Raw genomic sequence first — 17,935 nt, forward strand, 5'->3', positions numbered from 1 at the left:
CGAGCTTGTAAGTAGCTAATCGAACCTTAAACACATCTTCAACACCCAGCACTTCAAACAGTTTCTCGATGTGCGCGATCCAGTTTTCAGCTTCTACTGGAGAACTAGCAGTACTAAAGGATTTTGGCTTTTGCTTTTGAAAACGCTCAAGCCAGACATGAATACCAACAGGATGATTGTTGCCTCCAGCATTGTTTCCACTGGCGTTGTTGCCACCGGCGTTGTTACCACCGACATTGTTTCCACCGGCATTGTTGCCACCGGCATTGTTCTGCTGCAACTGTTGTATGATGTTAGGGACTGCCGCAGCAATAGCCGCATTGACGGCGTTAGCGACAAGGGTTGCAAGAGGTGGGTCGTTTCCAGCATCATTCCCGTTTTGGCGGTTAACACGTCTTCTAGGAGGCATCTGAAAGTAAGATAACGTATGAATTGAACGATAAAGATTTACGGAATACGCGAAAGACGAAAAGGAAAATCCTAACCCGACGTCTACCCATTAACTCACATTTTTAATTATTTTCGTGTAAGTTTTCTACAAGAAAGAGCCTGGGCTCTGATACCATAACTGTAACACCCCAACCCGGAGCAGGCTGACGTGTCACTCTTACAGATATCATAGACCAAACAAAAACCATTTAAATGAAATGAAAAGAATCCCATGGCAACCAAAAGAGTTAAAAACACTGAAAGAAATTCTAAGTCAAATTTATTAAATTCTTAAATAAAAGAAAATTTAATCAATTCCTTATTCTTGAGCTTCATTTTACTCTCATCACTGATCTCCCCGATTTCCCGAATTACCTGTTAGCAAATAAGACAGACACAAACAAGAAAATACGGCTGAGCCAAAAATTGCCCAGTAACGGAAAGAACAATAGTATAGGTAAAAGCACACATAAGACAAAACACATACTGAAATAAAACTGAAACTATTGCGGATATAAAACCACGTTTTAGACCGAACTATAATTAAATGCGAAACATAATCCGATACACGATCGGGACGTAATCTGAATATACTCAAATTTAACCAAATGCGTATACACATATCAAAACGGACCAGAAATATAGCGAAACAAAATATAATTACTAAGATACACGACGATGATGTTAAAATAAATAGGTCGTGTAATACGGAAGCACCCAGAGCCTAAACAGAGGGGTACACAGCTAGCTAGTCCATGCACCAAGGAGACGGTGTGGGTGGCGTGCACACATTGTTCCATCTCAAACAGAAGTCAGGAGTCAGAAGTCGGAGCTAAGATCGATCTATAAGCCTCTAAGTGGCCAAGGTACTACATGAGTACTTTCAGAGACGCCGTGAACTTTGATTACGCACTGTCACGATAAGTGCCATGTCGTTGACGCCCCAACGACAAGTCAGAAATGCTCGGGTAACAGAGTACTGAACTAAAGTCGTATAACTAAAAGATATTTAAACAGGAACATGCAATAATGAATTCAAAATATATATAACCTATTGCATGCTATAAAATTAATATAACCATATCATACGAATAAACCGAACTAGATAACAAAAATCCGCACTACGAAGTGACGGACATCGAATATAAAATGGACTAGAACCAATACTATGAGTGAAGAAAAACAGAATCCGTACCTTATCAGTCGATAAGAAAGCAAGTAAATATCGAGCCGCCTTACTTCGTACTAACACCTGAGGTCGAAAGATGAACAATCAGAACAGAATAAGATAGCAGGCAGTGGTGACTGGTTATCTCCGGGAAAAACAGAAAACGGTGGTGGCGGTTCCCGGAAATTCGCGGGCGGCTGCGGGCGTCTCCGGTGACAAAGGTAGCAGTGGCGGCGGTTGTCGGCTACTGGTAGCGTCTGCGAGAACTCGTGTAGCGGTGGCTGCGGTGCCAGCGGTTTCTCCGGCGAGTTGCAGGGCGGCGGCGGTGGTGTATACGGCAGAGAGATACAGAGATTTAAGGTTTTGTTATCTTATACAAAAGTCTGGGTTATTATATAGTACATATCATATATAACAAACTAGTCAAGTACTTTCACCTATAAAGAATTATTAATGGACTATTACGTAGATAATCACATTGAATTGAAAAAAAATGTTTTTATCATATCTTTGCTATTATAATTGTTAAAACAATTTACAAAAAATCATTAATATTCATTTGTGTTTCCTTTTAATACCAATCATCGACAAATATTTTGTTCATCCAATAATGAAAAGGTTGTTGCTAATTCATCGATAATATTGACACTGTAATCCACACCACTCTTTGTTAGTGATGTGTCGACGACCCCTTAGTAATAATTGTTTGTAATCCGTCAGTGAAGTATCTACCTACAACTTTGTTATCCACAGACCTTCACTGGCGATCCTATCTTCATCATGGACCATGACCACATTCGTTTATCATTGAAGAACCTATTATTTGTAGCGTAAGTGCAATATTAATACATTGTTTTATAATTATTTTAATTATATTTTAAGGTATGTTTGCGAATAGAAGCATAACAGTATGTTATACTTTCGTAAACGAATTTAGGGTAAAGTTGTATATATGTTTATCCACAAACAAAAGTATATAAAATTAAAGATTATAATAAAAATATATTTCCAGTTATCTTAAGGTAAAAAAGTATCAGCGTTTTGAATAATCTAAGACAAGATTCACCTAATTTCATATTATACACCAATCCATAACCCTGATTACTTAGTTCATTAGCAGTCTCAAATACAAATGATTTTTTTTAGCCATAAAGCTATAACTTTATGGTATGTTTCTCGTTAGTACTAGAAGAATCACACCGTTAATCAATACTAAGTTTAGATTATTTTATTAACTTACAAGTTAAATAAAACTTATATTATAATCATAATATACAACTAGATATCAAAGAGTAGAAGAATAAACAATGACATAATATTAAAGTTGGTTGAAGTATTGAACGTGTCAATGTGGGTAAGGTCTTCCTAACCTTTGATTTAATTTATGATGTTATTATTATAGTATTGCACTAAAGACAAACAAACATGTGCCATTATTATTCACCTTTTGTCTACCACCCCTTTTTCATTGTGTGTTTATATTTTATAAAGCACCAAGAAAGTGGTTGTGTTCTTTTAAAATTTTAATTCACCTTTTGTCCAAAATGGCCTAAATATCCTGTGCGCGTACGTAATTTACTTAATTTAACGTCATCGATTTGAAATATTATGGGCATATTATAAGTTTATATACATAACTATAGTATAAAATAGAAGTTTGAAGCCGGATAAGTATTATTGGACTATTTCTTTAACCAATCATCGTTGTCCATCTACAGCTTCATCTTCATCTTTACAGACACGTTTCTTTTCACAATTTCATCTCGCCCATCTTCTGATAAACCAAATCCGATGTTATGTAATCAGTTCTTCAGCAAAAACAACTAATTGATTGATTCATCAAATCGTTATTCATACAACCCTAAAATCTTTCTTGCTTCTATTTATTCTACTTTGTAGCTAAAGAACCACACCCCTTTGCAGGTTTGGTATCGTTTAGGTTTATGGATTTTGGGTTTTAGTATCGTCTTTGGCTAAATTATCATTGAATTAATTTGATAGATGCAGTTGTTTACAGTAAAAATGCATATAAAATCAATTCATAGATTGTTTATGCTTTAAAACCAGATTCAGATAGCTTATAATCTCATTTGCTAGAGGAATGTCATCGGTGCCAAACAGGGGCGCAAGTTCATGAGGATCAAACGTTTTTTCAGTTAATAGGGTAAATTTAGCAAATTTTGTCCGAAGTTGTTTACAGGTATTAAGTGTGGTCACCAGTGTTGCAAAAATCCCGATTAGGGGGCGATTAATCGCTAGTCCCCACTCCACTTATTAAATTTGGGCTAGCCGTCCAATTAATTAGTCAATGGTCAAATCCGGCCAAAATCGCGATTAATGTTGGGGATTTCTGGTAATCGTATATCTTTGGAAAATCTGAGAGTCGTGAAACACTTTGAGATAAAAACTATTTGTTGGTTCTCAAATGTTTTGACCGGATAAAACTCGAGTTGAGTGCAAAAATCAGTATATAGATTGAGAGAGTTTTTATGAACCAGAATCTTTATGACTTTATCATTTGATCAAAACAGTTTTAATTAGGGTTGGGGGTTGTAACTGACTTTGCAGGTATCTTGATTTTGAATTTAAAATCTCAAAACACACTCTTGGATTTTGTGACAATAAAACATACGAAATTTTATTTAATTAAATTTTTTGATGTGTTTTTAATATAACAATATATGTCACAAAAAAATTTTCCAAACTGACCTGCCAGCTCGACCCCAGTCATGGGTGCTGGCCCCGGACCCCCGCCAAAGAGGCGTTGCCCCCTTGGAACCCCAATGACTTTGGGGCTTCGACCCTAAGTGCCAATAGAATTATAAATTATAATAAGATCAAATAACTGTGCACCCTAAACCCCCCAACTTATTTAGATTCGTATTATAGTTAACTTGATTAACAAGTTAATCCATAATTATACTAAAATCACTAACAATTAATCAGACCTAGTCAGCGTTTTCTAACGAAGTTCCAGCCAAAATCGGCGGTTTCCGACAAGATTCCGGCCAAATTTAGACGGTTTTAAATGAGATTCCGGCCAAAATGTGTATATGTGTATATATAAAACTAAAAATTACGTATAAAAATATGTGTGTATATAAAATTGAAAATTATGCATTAAGTTCGATCCACTTAATCCCGATTAATCATTAGTCTTCACCCCACCAACTGACAAACGATTTCTACAGCACTAGCGGTCACAACCGGAAAAAAAAAAGTTATAATACCCCTGTGTTTGATTTTTCACATTTTTGTTAACAAATAATAGTCGAATACTAAAACTTTGTTTTGTATAAAACTCAAAGTTGAAGGTTTAATATTTACCATGTAATATTCATTCTGTTAATAATCAGTTGAGAACTCAAATCAACGGCACTGACTGACTTGACTCACCGGAGACCACCGGCCGCCGGCCACCACACCTTCAACAGAGTAACCGCTGTCACTAATCAGCAAGCAAGGTAATTGTTAATTTTAGTTTATTATTCACCATTGTATTACATCTATATTGATTGATTGTTGTTCAAGGATTATAAAATTAGGGTTTATAATTGTGGAATAATTTGGGGAAATTAATCAATTAACCTTATAATAATAATTCCTTTCAACTTTGAATGAATGAATGAATGAAGAAAATTTAGATTTTCATATTGTTTGACCTGACCAGAACCGAACCGAAATTTTTTGGGTCTGTGACTTCGGTCACCCCTTCCTTCCCCTCCCTTAGTTAAATGAGACTCGGGAACACATCGTTAATGAAGGCGACTGATTGTCTACTTCTCTTTGTAGTTTATTTGGAATTAGCAAATGAGCAAGAGGGTGTTCAACCTTCGGTCTCTCTCAACCGAGTTCATTGTTAACCAGATTAGAAGATGTTAGTTTGTTCGAATGAATAAATTAAGCTAAGGTCTACGCACAAGTATGTGGACCAGTTGTTGTATTTTGTTGAGGATTGAATGGCAAGTCGGGTTGATTTGGTTTACTTTTTGTCTTTTTTTTTCTCGTTTTCTTTTGGCATAGGATCTTCATACACCATTACGGATCTTCACACACCACTTTTCGCCTATACGGCTCGTGTATGGCTATACAGGTTGTATAGACTTAATTAGCTGCTTTTTTGTGTCCCCTTCGTACACTTGTCAGCCATGTGTGGCCTATACGGCTCGTATAGCCCTGTACGAGCCGTATAGGGCTGTACAGTCACCATGAGGGTGGCGTATGAAGATCACAACCCTTTCTTTTTCCTGTTAATATATTTCTATTCTTGCTGTCAAAAGAAAAAAAGTTTATATTTAATATAGTTAACATATGTAACTATAAAATTAAAATAATATTATATTAGTAGTTAGAATCTAGATTTTTAAAGTAGATGGTATGTTTAAACTTTATGGTTTGGGTTTGATGATGATTGTGATGGTTCTAGGAAAGCATACTCCTCACATCTATAAATCAATTCAGCCTCCTTACCCCATTTGATTTAAAGACAGACACATGCTCTTATATTTGCTAAATTCCCTAGTCCCTCCAAAATCTTCAATCTTTATTACCTAATGTCAAAACTACAAAAATACCCTTTTATTCATATATTTAACTATTATTTTATTTAAATATTCTTGCTTAACTTAATTTGCAAAAATGGCATTTGAGGATATTAAGGTAAGAAGCTATGATGGAGATCTTGATAGAGCAAGACTTGAACTACTTGAAAGAAGATGTGAAGTAGGGCCGTCACAACATGTTTTTCTGTTCACCGACACCATGGGTGGCCCCATTTCAAGAATCCGCAATAGTCCATTGTACATCATGCTGGTAACTTGTACATGCTTTTTACATTTTAGCTTACTACATCAAAGCTTTTTACATGCTTTGTTTTTAGGTTGCAGAGTTGAACCATGAGTTGATTGGTGTCATTCAAGGATCAATCAAAGTTGTCACTATGAAAGATTTGACTAAGGTGGGCTACATTTTAGGACTAAGGGTCTCACCACTTCACCGTCGTAAAGGCATTGGTTCGAGCCTTGTGCAACATTTAGAAGAATGGTTTATTGGGAACCAAGTGGACTATGCGTACATGGCAACCGAGAAAGATAACAATGCTTCGGTTAAACTCTTTGTAAATAAACTCCATTATGTTAAATTCAGAACACCTGCAATCCTTGTTCATCCTGTGAAATCCCAACCCCTCAAAATATCGTCCAAGATTGAGATTTTTAAAATCAGTGAAGAAAATGCCGAGTACTTATATCGTAGGTATATGGGTTTGACCGAGTTTTTCCCTGCGGACATCGACCAAGTGCTTAGAAACAAATTGAGTTTAGGCACATGGGTGGCATGTGACCAAGGCGAACGCGATCATTTTGGGCAAAATGATATTTTTCCCACGAGTTGGGCGATGCTAAGTGTTTGGGATAGTGGAGGGCTATTCAAATTACGAATAGGGAAAGCTCCAAGTGTACTCTAAAGTATCAAAATTGATTGACAAAGCGTTTGCATGCTTTAACATGCCGGCTTTGCTGTGCAACATGTTTGAGCCCTTTGGATTCTACTTCTTATATGGGGTGCACCATGAGGGTCTGATGTCCGGGAAAATGGTTCGGGCGCTTTGTAATTATGTACACAACATGGCTAGGATGGATGTAGACTGCAAGATGGTTGTGACCGAAGTCGGGAGTTATGATGAGAGGGTGAGAGCTTACATCCCACATTGGAGGTTACTTTCATGCTTAGAGGATTTGTGGTGCATAAAGCCTTTGAAAAGTGAAGAGATGGAAAATTTTAATGAATTGACAAGAATCCCACAAGCAAGACCTCTTTTTGTAGACCCAAGAGAGGTGTGAATGTGACTATGCCAACTAATTTTTTGTTATTTGATCTTATCTTGTTCAAAGTATATTGATGATTTATGTACATAGAATCTTATAATACAAGGTACATTCATTCAATAAATTTGCTGGTAAATGTCAAAAACTTGTGTGGTAACAAGGGTGGAATTAGATGAGGTCCTAACAGTTCATTGACCCTTTGGTCCGAAATAATTTTAACAATAATATATCTATGGTTGGTTTCTTACAGTTTGGATCTCTTTTTCGCTGCTGTTAAAATTATTGTTAGTAGAGTAGTCGAAGTGAATATAAATAAATTCTATTGTGATTTACCGATTTGTTACACTCAACTGAAAAGTTATGGTATTATCATTATCTGGTATGACATGAATTTGGTAGGTAGGGAAAGGATTAGCACCGTCTCATGGGTAAGCTAAGACCATCCGTAGTCGGCCAAGTTGTGGTGTTTTGACCGCCTCTAGGCGTTTTGGGGGGGCGTTTCCTACAAAACGCTAAGAAGAAACGAATTTTGAGGATTTTGTGAGAGAGAGGTAGAGGGGGGGGGGGGGGGAGAAAGGCGTTTTGGAGTCTTTTTCCCACTACACCCACATTTTGCAAAATGTCCAAAAGCTGACTAGGCGCCACATCGTATAAAATGCCCGGGTGTGTCAAGTTATGATAACGCATGGTCTAAACCAGGCCATGGCTTTAGGCCTCCAGCTTTATAGGCCTCTATCTAAAATACGAGTCATGTAATGTGGGTTTTTAAATAGATTTTTTTTATAATTAGTAACTCAATGATGGAACACAAGCTAAGGCGGAATGTCATATCCATTATTACTCCATTCATCCATATTTCATAATTTTTGGATACTCTTTACTCTTTAGTACTATACGCATAAAAAAATGCCTCGACATTGTATTTAGTTTTAGGCCCCCGAGTAAGTTGAGCCAACCCTGAAAAAGATGGATACAACTTCCGTTCAAGATTTCGATTTTGTTACATAAATGGGTCAACAATCACCAAATACTGATTTAAATGTGGCACCTGATGATAACAACTATAAAAAGATGAATATCGTGTTTTATGCCAATAAAATAATTTATTGATGAAAAGTTCGTGTTGTGGCTTTCGTCATGAATGGTAAATCAACCTAATGCCTATTTTGATAAGATAGTTGATAGCAAACATACTTATCGTCATGATATGATCGATAGTGTGATGAAAACAAAATATATTGCTTATCCATGGGTTAAAAGGATCGACCATTAAGTTAGATTAGACTTCTGGTAAGATATAAATCATATATTGATAACGATATAGACAGTACTTGTAAAATGATTATTATCTAGTCAATGATTATGCTTGTCATTTGCGATATACCTAATTTGTTGTCGTTGTGTGATGGCTTCGTTTTGACACTATTATTTTCAATAATGATGGTCTTGATCAAAATCAAATCTCAACAAAATATTACATTAATTACAATTGAACAAAGAGTGGACAAGTCACTTGTCTTGATCAATAGATTCATAAATTTCGTGACCCTCTTTTTTTTTCTGAAATATTGTTCATAATCATGTATTCATGTGTCAATATCAGCTCTTTGTTTTTCTAGTAAAATCCGTACAAAATAATTGATTAGTGGATTGGTTAGTGGGCTTTCTAATCTAATCAAGACCTATTATATAGCTTTGTGGGACTACCTTGTTTGTATAGACGGGCTAGCTTATCGGTGGGATAATTTGATAAAAGTTACCTGTTGGTTGATACGGTCCTAAAAACTTTCTCATGTGGTCGATTCTTTTGGCATCGATTGATTATCGCTAAGTATTATTTTTTTCGGTTTGGATAGGGACATGACATATAATAAATAAATAAATAAATAATACAAATTCAACTTTTATTTTGAGAAGTTCCATCACTTTCGTATTATCAAAATTTAAAAATTTAAACTCGAAGCAACTAGGGACGGATCTAGTGTTTGGTCAAGGGGACCGTTTGCACCCACTCAAGTCCATATTTTATTTTATAAATTTGTATATTTAGGTCCAAAGACCCAAGTGACCCATCCAAAAAAAATTTAGTGACCCATTCAAAAGATTTTTTGAATGCTTGTGTAATTTGTAGTGTTGAAAAATAAGCACTTTTAAGTGTTACGAATGAAACTGGACCGTTTTCAAAAGATGAAATCGCGTAGAGGTCAGTTGTAATATGTATTTTGTTTATCTTTAATGAAATTTATTGTTTACATTTCTATACGTAGTTTGATTAATGTAAATTTTTTACTCGACCCGTTTCGGTTTGACCCGACCCATTTTTGTTTGACTTTTTTTAGTTAGAATTGACGAGTTATAGGTTGAACCTTTTTTTGCACACACTGGCTAAATTTTCTGGATCCGTCACTGGAAGCAACCAATAAATTTTAGAAATGACGGGTTTAGAGTTACGGTAGTATCGTCAATTTACAAATTTAAATTCATATTTCCAAAAAGTTTTAAAAAACTTAAAAATGAATTTTCGATTTCTGATTCATTTTGAGGCCAAAACCGACTTTACGCACACCCCTGCAACTATCGGCAGTAGACGTCACGGAAATTTCATTGATTGAGTTACTAGTTTGAAAAATCAGCTTGTGAGCATTTCTTTTATTGATTAATTCTTTATTTGTTAAAATTTGATGAGTTACATGGTGTTTGACCTAAAAAATTCAAAATTACTATTGGTATTTGGATTTAATGGACAAAGAGTTTACTTATAGTATGCTTATTTGTTTAATAGTATAAAATAGACTTTGTTGTTTTATATTTGTTAATTAGTTTATGACAGGTATAATTATAAAACTTGATATAGCTTTTTCTTAAAAGTAATGTAACTTGATTAACTTAACCTTTTTGATCCACAATAGCAATTGTGGTGAAGACAATACTTGGTGCATAAATCGGGTTTTTTCATATACCTGGTTTCGGGTATGATCGGGTATTGGAAAATCGGGTATTGAGATAAATCGGGTAGAGTTCGGGTAGGGTATTGAAGAGAAAAACTCAACCCTATGTACCCGGGTAGGGTATGATCGGGTTCGGGTATTGGAACCGGGTACGACCGGGTATTAATACCCTGTTTTGAATTTGTAATTTTTTATACATTTTTTAATTTGTTTAAAATTTAAATTTGCTTTGTAATGAATTAAACTATATTATAAAAACCATAAATCCACTTAATTACAAATTATTTACATAGTAATATGCATTTTACAAAAATTTAAACATAAAAGTTGTGAAGTAAACATAAAAGTATACTATAAAAACTCATGTATTATTTCGAGTATTAGAAAATTGGTATCGGATATCGGGTATAACCGGGTATCGGGTATAGGGTATGACCGGGTTCGGGTATTTACGTGTATAAATCGGGTACGGTTCTGGGTACGGGTATTGACCTCAAAATGCATACCCTATCCATACCCTACGGGTAGGGTCGGTTCCGGTTTCGGGTAAGAATACCCGGGTATAAAAAAAACCGGTTCCGGGTATTTTTTTTCGGGTCCGGTTCCGGGTACGGGTTTTTTGTGCACCTCTACGTGTATCTCACAAAAGATATAGGACCCATATCTACGAGCAAACCCATATTAAAAGAACAGACCTGACAAGATGACATGGCATGTAAGTACAACGACGAATAAACAGAATGTTCTCTATCAACCAATAGAACGAGAGATGCCAAAATTACGTTAAGATGTTCTCTAATGAAATCAACCATAATATATACATTATAAATAACAATGTAGAAAAAGAACTCATGTATGCTCTCATTCTGACTTACACTTTACTCCTGTACTTATTTCTCTAAGAACCTAAAACTGATTCTAACGTCGGAGAGTGTGATCATCATAGGCATGTTTGGGACTGAGTTTGAAAAATGCTTATTGTTTTTTTTTTAAAAAAACCCATTATGAAAAGCTTATATTTGGGGCTTTTAGAAAATTATTTTTTAACCCTTTTAAAAAACTAAAATAAAAAAAATTGTGATTGCCAAACACATTTTGGCTTATTGGCTTTTAAAAAACATCAAAAAGCCAATAAGCATTTTTCAAACTCAATCTCAAACATGCTCCATGTGACAATGTTAATATAATAAAATAAAAGCTAACTTCGAACCCAGTAGATTGTCATCTCTAGTTACTTTTTATTAGAGGTGCACAAATCGGGTTTTTCAAATACCCGGTACCGGGTATGGAACCGGACTCGGGTATGACAAGGTATTGAAAAATCGAGTTTTGGCAATACCCGGGTCAGGTTCGGGTCCGGGTATTGTCTCTAAAAACCATACCATATGCATCGGGTTCTGGTCAGGTATAAAACCGAGTATTCTAAAACCGGATATTTGAATACCCTATTTCCGGGTATTTAAAAACCTTATTTTAGGTTTTTCGGGCTTTATTTTCCGGGTATAGATTGGAATTTTTCAAGGAGTTGCACTTTTTAGGGATATTTTAATGGTATTTTTGGTTAATTTCGGGTACCGATCAGGTATTTGAAAAACCCGGTTTCGGGTATTGGAAAACCCTATTCCGTGTATGGAACCAGTTCGGGTTTTCGGGTATTATCGGGTACAAATTGGGTCCAGTTCCGGGTATGGGTTTTCGTACTGAAATGCATACCCTATCCGTACCCTACAAATCGGGTCCAGTTCCGAGTACGAGTTTTAGTATAAAAAAACCTGGTTCCGGATTCGGGGTTTTTGTGCTCATGTACTTTTTATAACTATATTCCAAGTTCACATTTTGGGCCAGAGTAAATCTTGGGCCAAGCCCAAATCACAGCCCGTAATCAATAATAGGAACTAGGGTTTCACTATAAAAGTCTCTCCACTGCCACAATCTCCATTTCATCATCTACGGCCGTTGTTACTGTGAAAGCCTTTAATCGTCACCATGAGAGCTAAGGTAATGGGTTAATATAAATAGTGTAGCTTTTGTTAACAATTGCTTATTAGGTTAATAATTTGCAATCAATTTAATATTATGATTATTAATTTTATTTATTTTTTAATTGTATAGTGGAAGAAGAAGAGAATGAGGAGATTGAAGAGAAAGCGTCGAAAGATGAGACAGAGATCCAAGTAAATCGGTTCTCGAAACGCTGTCGTTTTAGGTTATTATTATTATTATGTTTTCTAGTTTGTGTGTTCGGTTGCTATGGTACTTATGTTATGGGTCATACATTTGATGGTTTAAGGTTTTGTGTTTTGCTTAAAAAATGTTGATTTTACTGCTTTTGTGGTATGAATTAATCAATCAAGCAATTTTATTTATCTATTTTAGTTTTATGTTTTTAGCATGCAATTTCTAGTTAATTTTTCAATGAAGTTATGGGATCATTTTAATTAAATGTGTTTTGATAAAAATATTAATATGGTTTAAATCAGTCTGTTTAAAAAATGGATTAGTTGGTTTGAATTATAAGTTATGCCTAAATTGACAAATGTCTTTTAGCTAATATGTATGTATATAGGTTATTTGCAAACCAATTACTAGATACGTATGTAGTGATGCTTCTAAATTTACCTCTGATTGTATAATATACCTGAACAACATTAGGATGTAACTATTGCTTGCTTCAAACATATCTCTCACTTTACCGGGCTTGTTGCTTGCTTGATAGAAGCTCAAATACAACTAGCCAAACTCGTTTTGAAACAATCTTTGCTGAGGTGGCTTGTTTTTGTAACTGAGCTGTTAAACTTTTCCCAAGCCCGGATTGGGCCATGGGTCGGCTTGTTTTCTCGATTTTGGGCTCGTTTAACTTCAAAATTGAGCTAGAGCCTAGATGAACTTCCTCGTTTAATTTCGATCTCAACTCAAACCCATCATGGTTGACTCATAAACAAACCTAATTTCCCTTTACTTTTTTTTTCTGTAACAAAATAATTTTTTTTAATTAAATCTTTCCTAAAATATTTTATAGGTTCCCTCTTTCATTTGTTACCCTGCTTCTTAAAATGTTTTCTAGACTATGTATCTTTATTGATTTGGTATTGTCGGTACTGTATTGGTACTAAAGTTTTGAGTTTCGGGACTGATACTTTCGGTACCAGTACAAAGAATTGGTGATTTCTGGGATTGGTATTTTTGGTACTGTATCGGGCATCCCTATTCTAGACTGTGCTAAACATTCATATCAAGCAAGTTAATGCATCCATGTTCTTTCACTGTTTCACTTGATCGTATTTACAAAGGATCATATTAGTTACTACAAACAGAACATTGTATAAGGCTTTCATGCATCACTTTGGTTACTCTATGGGTCAAGTTTCTCATGTGTCAAGTTTAAGGAAAAAAAATTAAGGTTTTGGCTTTTAACACGAAAAACTCCTAGAACCTTTGTTAAAGTTATTCGATGCCCTATTCAAAACCCAACTCTTGCATTATGATATTAGAAAATTGAGAATAAAAGGTAGACTTTTTTACACCGTATATGTATATATAACAGGAGTTGAATCAACGCTCGGGTATCAATGGCAAGTCTTCTATCCGTTTATCTTAACAAAGACCTTATGACAATAAATCATAGATGTTCTATGATAGAACTTCTATCCATTTTAACTTTAAGAATATATCAATAAATGGCTTCTGTCATTCTTTTGGCAACCGATAGACATGTTTAAAAGGGACTTATGGTTAAGCTTTAGGTTCTGCAGGTGTCGGTTTGGGTCCTAATTTAACCCAAACTGTATCTTTTTTGGTTATTGGACAATATCAACAATCGATTTTGATTACATGACAGTTCAATTGCCTCATAGAAAGAACGACAAAGGCATGAATCATTTGTCGAAAGCACAGAGCGTGATTAGCTTCGTTAGTTTATCATTCAAGTTTATTACATTTTTTTTCCACTCACTTATCGGCTTTTTCACTCATCACGTGTGTTACTGTCGGCGCTGTACAAAAATTCCTAGGTCAACCCCATAGATGGATTCTAAACAACCTCTCAAAATAAGTTTTATAATCAATTATAAACTTTATCAAAGGATTGGTAACCTTATTTTATATATTCCTGAATATGACCTAAAATTTTGATTTCAGCAAAAAATATTGAGCTAAGAGCCTAAAATAAATGAGTGGGTGGTAATTTCTCATTTAAACTTATTTTTGCAAACATAAAAGAACAATAACAAATAACAGGATCAAAAGCAATAATTCAAAACAAATCCAACCACAATAGTAAAAACATATGCAAACAAGCATTAACCCGACAACCAGACTCAAAACCTGGCCAACCACCAAACGGTAATGACCGACCTGACAAATTTATAATAATCTAACCTCAATGAACCTGACCAGACTTAAACCAAGCCAAACCACATTGCACCATGTTTAGCCTCTTTAAAACTTCCTTTTTTAGTCAAAAAGGCATTGTAACATATACCTCCATGCTTCTCAAAATCAGTCCACGGTTTCACGTTTTTGATCGTCATTAACACTTAAACTATCAAGCAATGCAGCAGCTTCTGAAGCATCTTTGTTTTCTTTCTTGCTGTTTTGGGATTCAGCCACTTCTTGAAATGTTTCCATAAACTTTTTGCAATCTGAAATTCAAAAAATGTAACACAAATTATTAAAAGGAACATGTTACACAACAATGCAAACATTAAAACAGAATAATACAGTAATTATTGAAACATAAATGATGTACCAAGAAAGAGGAATGATGTACTATAGTGTCTTAATTTTAATTATTTTTAAAAAAGTACAAAATTGCATAGCACGTTTTTTTTGCTAAACAGGTCTTATCGTCTCTAAACAGGTGCCCATTATGACGTTGATCATATGTACTCTAGTGTTTTGGGCTTTAAATGAACCAAAAACCAAAAATTGAAACTTTACAAAAGGATGAAACATCAAACATTGATCATACGTAACAATGGAAAATACTAGGTGTGCGCGATAACAAAATAAGCAAACAGTAACTCATCATATGTACTCTAGTGTTTTGGGCTTTAAATGAACCAAAAACCGAAAATTGAAACTTTACAAAAGGATGAAACATCAAACATTGATCATACGTAACAATGGAAAATACTAGGTGTGCGCGATAACAAAATAACCAAACAGTAACTGATATTCAAATAATAACCGAACCATACCAAAAAGACAAAAAAAAACAACATAAAAAATTAGTAAACAGTGTAGCCCAAAAAAATTTAGATCCAAATGTGTAAAAAACAAGTGATAATTAGCTAACAAATAAATAAACTAGGCCCAAAGTTTAATATGTACATTATTTTGGATCAGATTTCTACTTCAAACTAAAATCTTCGATCTCAAATGATCAAACCGAAGCCAAGATGAACCGGTTATAAAAACCAAAAACAAAAAATACAAATACTAATGGTTTACAAAACTTAAAAAAAAACAAACGAATTTTCGGCTTTTTGTTCAGTTAGAGCCCAAAACTGACAATGTTTAACAAGTAATCAACAACTTATAAAGTTATCTGATGCAATCGAACATAAAAAATTGCAGAAACCAAAAGGCTCAAACCAGTCAACCAAATCAATAAAAAGTAATCAACAGAAGTAAACTTACTGTCAACTGATGCAAATCTGATGCAGAAGGATTCAGCCTTAAGCTCGCTATCAGCAAAATCAGTAGCATGCCACAGACATGACTTCTCATTGCCAATATGTTCTTTAACAGTCATGCTGGGAAAAACTACAATAATAACATAAAAAACTCAAAATAGATTCAACTCAATAACTTTCACTCAAGGGTGTAAGCGAGCCAATCCACTCGCAAGCTATTCAAAATTGGCTCAAAAAAAATCTCAAATTGATCAGAGCTTAAACAAGCCCGAGCGCAAGCCAAAAAATAAGCTTTTTTCAATAAACAAGCCCAAGTTTTACGTATGCCAGCTCGCGATTAACAATTTTAAATGAATTCAACTTAACAAGAAGATTGTAAACGAGCTAAGCCACTCACAAGCTATTCGAGATCGGCTCGCAAAAAAATCGAATCAAGCCGAGCTTATTCGAGCCTAAACCTAACAACTTTCACAAGGTTGTAAACCAGCCAAGCCGCTCGCAAGTTATTCGAGATCGGCTGGCAAAAAAGTTCAAATCAAGCCAAGCTTAAACGAGCTCGAGCCTAAAAATAAGTTTGTTTAATAAACAAGCCCTGGCACGAATTTCACTCATCAAGCTCAAGCCGGTTCGCTAGCCTATACTATACATATATACTTAATAATAACTGTTATATATAAAACTATAATTATATATATATATATATATATATATATATATATATATGTAATTTATAATAAAAACACATATATCAAAATTCAAATAAACTATAAACGAACGAGCCAGGATTGAGCTTGAAAAACTACGAGTTTGAAACAAGCTGAGCTCCACAAATGTTAAACAAGCACAAGCCTAAACACAAGTTTGTTTAACAAACAAACACTAGCATAAATTTCACTTATCAAGCTCAAGCCAGTTCGCTAGCCTATATTATACTACATATTTATTTAATAAATAATAATAATAATAATAATAATAATAATAATTATATAAAACCATATAATATTATAAACAAACAACATATATTAAAATTGAAATAAATTATAACCGACTAAACGAGCCATGCTTGAGTTTGAAAAACTACGAAAGCGAAAATGATTCATACCAAAATGATTGGCGCAGATTTTTAGGGTTTTCGCTTGACGCATGACGATTCGAACTTTTTCGGTTTTCTTATGCTTCAAAAAGTTAATGGAACCAGCACCGCGTTCCTTCCACTGCTTTCCGTCGTAATAGAATCGGTACAGCTTCGCTTTACTAAAAAATAACAAAACGAAAACCGTAACGTAAAATACACACGCAATAAAAAATAAGATCACAATTTATTCAAATAAATCGAGAATGAATGACATATATTTATATATTACAGATCAAGTAAGACGTCTTCATCTTCTTCACCAGTGTTCACGGCTACTTCTTCTAGCTTCACTATCGGAGCGACCTGTGCTCCCGTGTCTTCTTCTTCTGCAGCCGCGGCTTCGACTTCAGATTCAGCTTCGTTATGGTGAGGATCGTTGATCGCCATTGAAGTGGAATGTGAGGATTATGGAATGAAGACGTGGGTTTTCATAGTTTTTGTTATTGAGAGTTAGCGTAGGTTGCAAGCAAGGGGTATTATGGTACATTACCTGATTTCAACAGCATATGTCTAAACACATGAGAGAGTTGACGTATAAATAAAATTAACGTGTTAATCGTAAGGAATTAAGTAAAGTAATTGTGTAGCTATATTAATATCCTAGTGTAATTATGTAGAGAAAAAAGATAGAATACAATATGATGCCTTAACGTACAATAGGTATCTGAATACCATATATTCACGAAATCGATCTATGAAATCACCTCCCAACATTTCGGAATCGTCAACACATATCCAATTAATCATTGGTACATCGAAAAAAACAGTTTTGGTTCATTAATCGATCAATTTTT

At 34.7% G+C, this 17,935-nt stretch overlaps 1 protein-coding gene, 1 long non-coding RNA gene and 1 pseudogene across 3 annotated transcripts; 2 read left to right on the forward strand and 1 right to left on the reverse strand.

Annotated features, from left to right (window-relative positions):
- The first annotated feature begins 5,785 nt into the window (after positions 1–5,785).
- On the forward strand, positions 5,786–7,648 carry LOC143631820 (putative N-acetyltransferase HLS1-like; annotated as a pseudogene). Its single transcript, XR_013153437.1, has 2 exons — positions 5,786–6,409; positions 6,477–7,648. The product of XR_013153437.1 is annotated as a putative N-acetyltransferase HLS1-like (transcript).
- Positions 7,649–12,296: 4,648 nt separating this feature from the next.
- Positions 12,297–12,715, forward strand: LOC143631821 (uncharacterized). Its single transcript, XR_013153438.1, has 2 exons — positions 12,297–12,368; positions 12,483–12,715. It is a non-coding gene; the product is annotated as an uncharacterized LOC143631821 (long non-coding RNA).
- Positions 12,716–14,786: 2,071 nt separating this feature from the next.
- On the reverse strand, positions 14,787–17,528 carry LOC143631822 (ran-binding protein 1 homolog a-like). The gene is made up of 4 exons (XM_077100451.1): positions 17,371–17,528; positions 17,109–17,260; positions 16,011–16,136; positions 14,787–15,010 (listed from the first exon to the last, which is right to left on the reverse strand). The coding sequence occupies exons 1-4, from the start codon at positions 17,526–17,528 to the stop codon at positions 14,868–14,870; spliced, it is 579 nt and encodes a 192-aa protein (XP_076956566.1). The 3' UTR covers positions 14,787–14,867.
- Positions 17,529–17,935: the final 407 nt, after the last annotated feature.

Source organism: Bidens hawaiensis, unplaced genomic scaffold (genome assembly GCF_021521415.1).
Source record: "Bidens hawaiensis isolate Kalapana, Puna unplaced genomic scaffold, B.hawaiensis_p1.1 tig00006258_1, whole genome shotgun sequence".
Taxonomy (NCBI): domain Eukaryota; kingdom Viridiplantae; phylum Streptophyta; class Magnoliopsida; order Asterales; family Asteraceae; genus Bidens; species Bidens hawaiensis.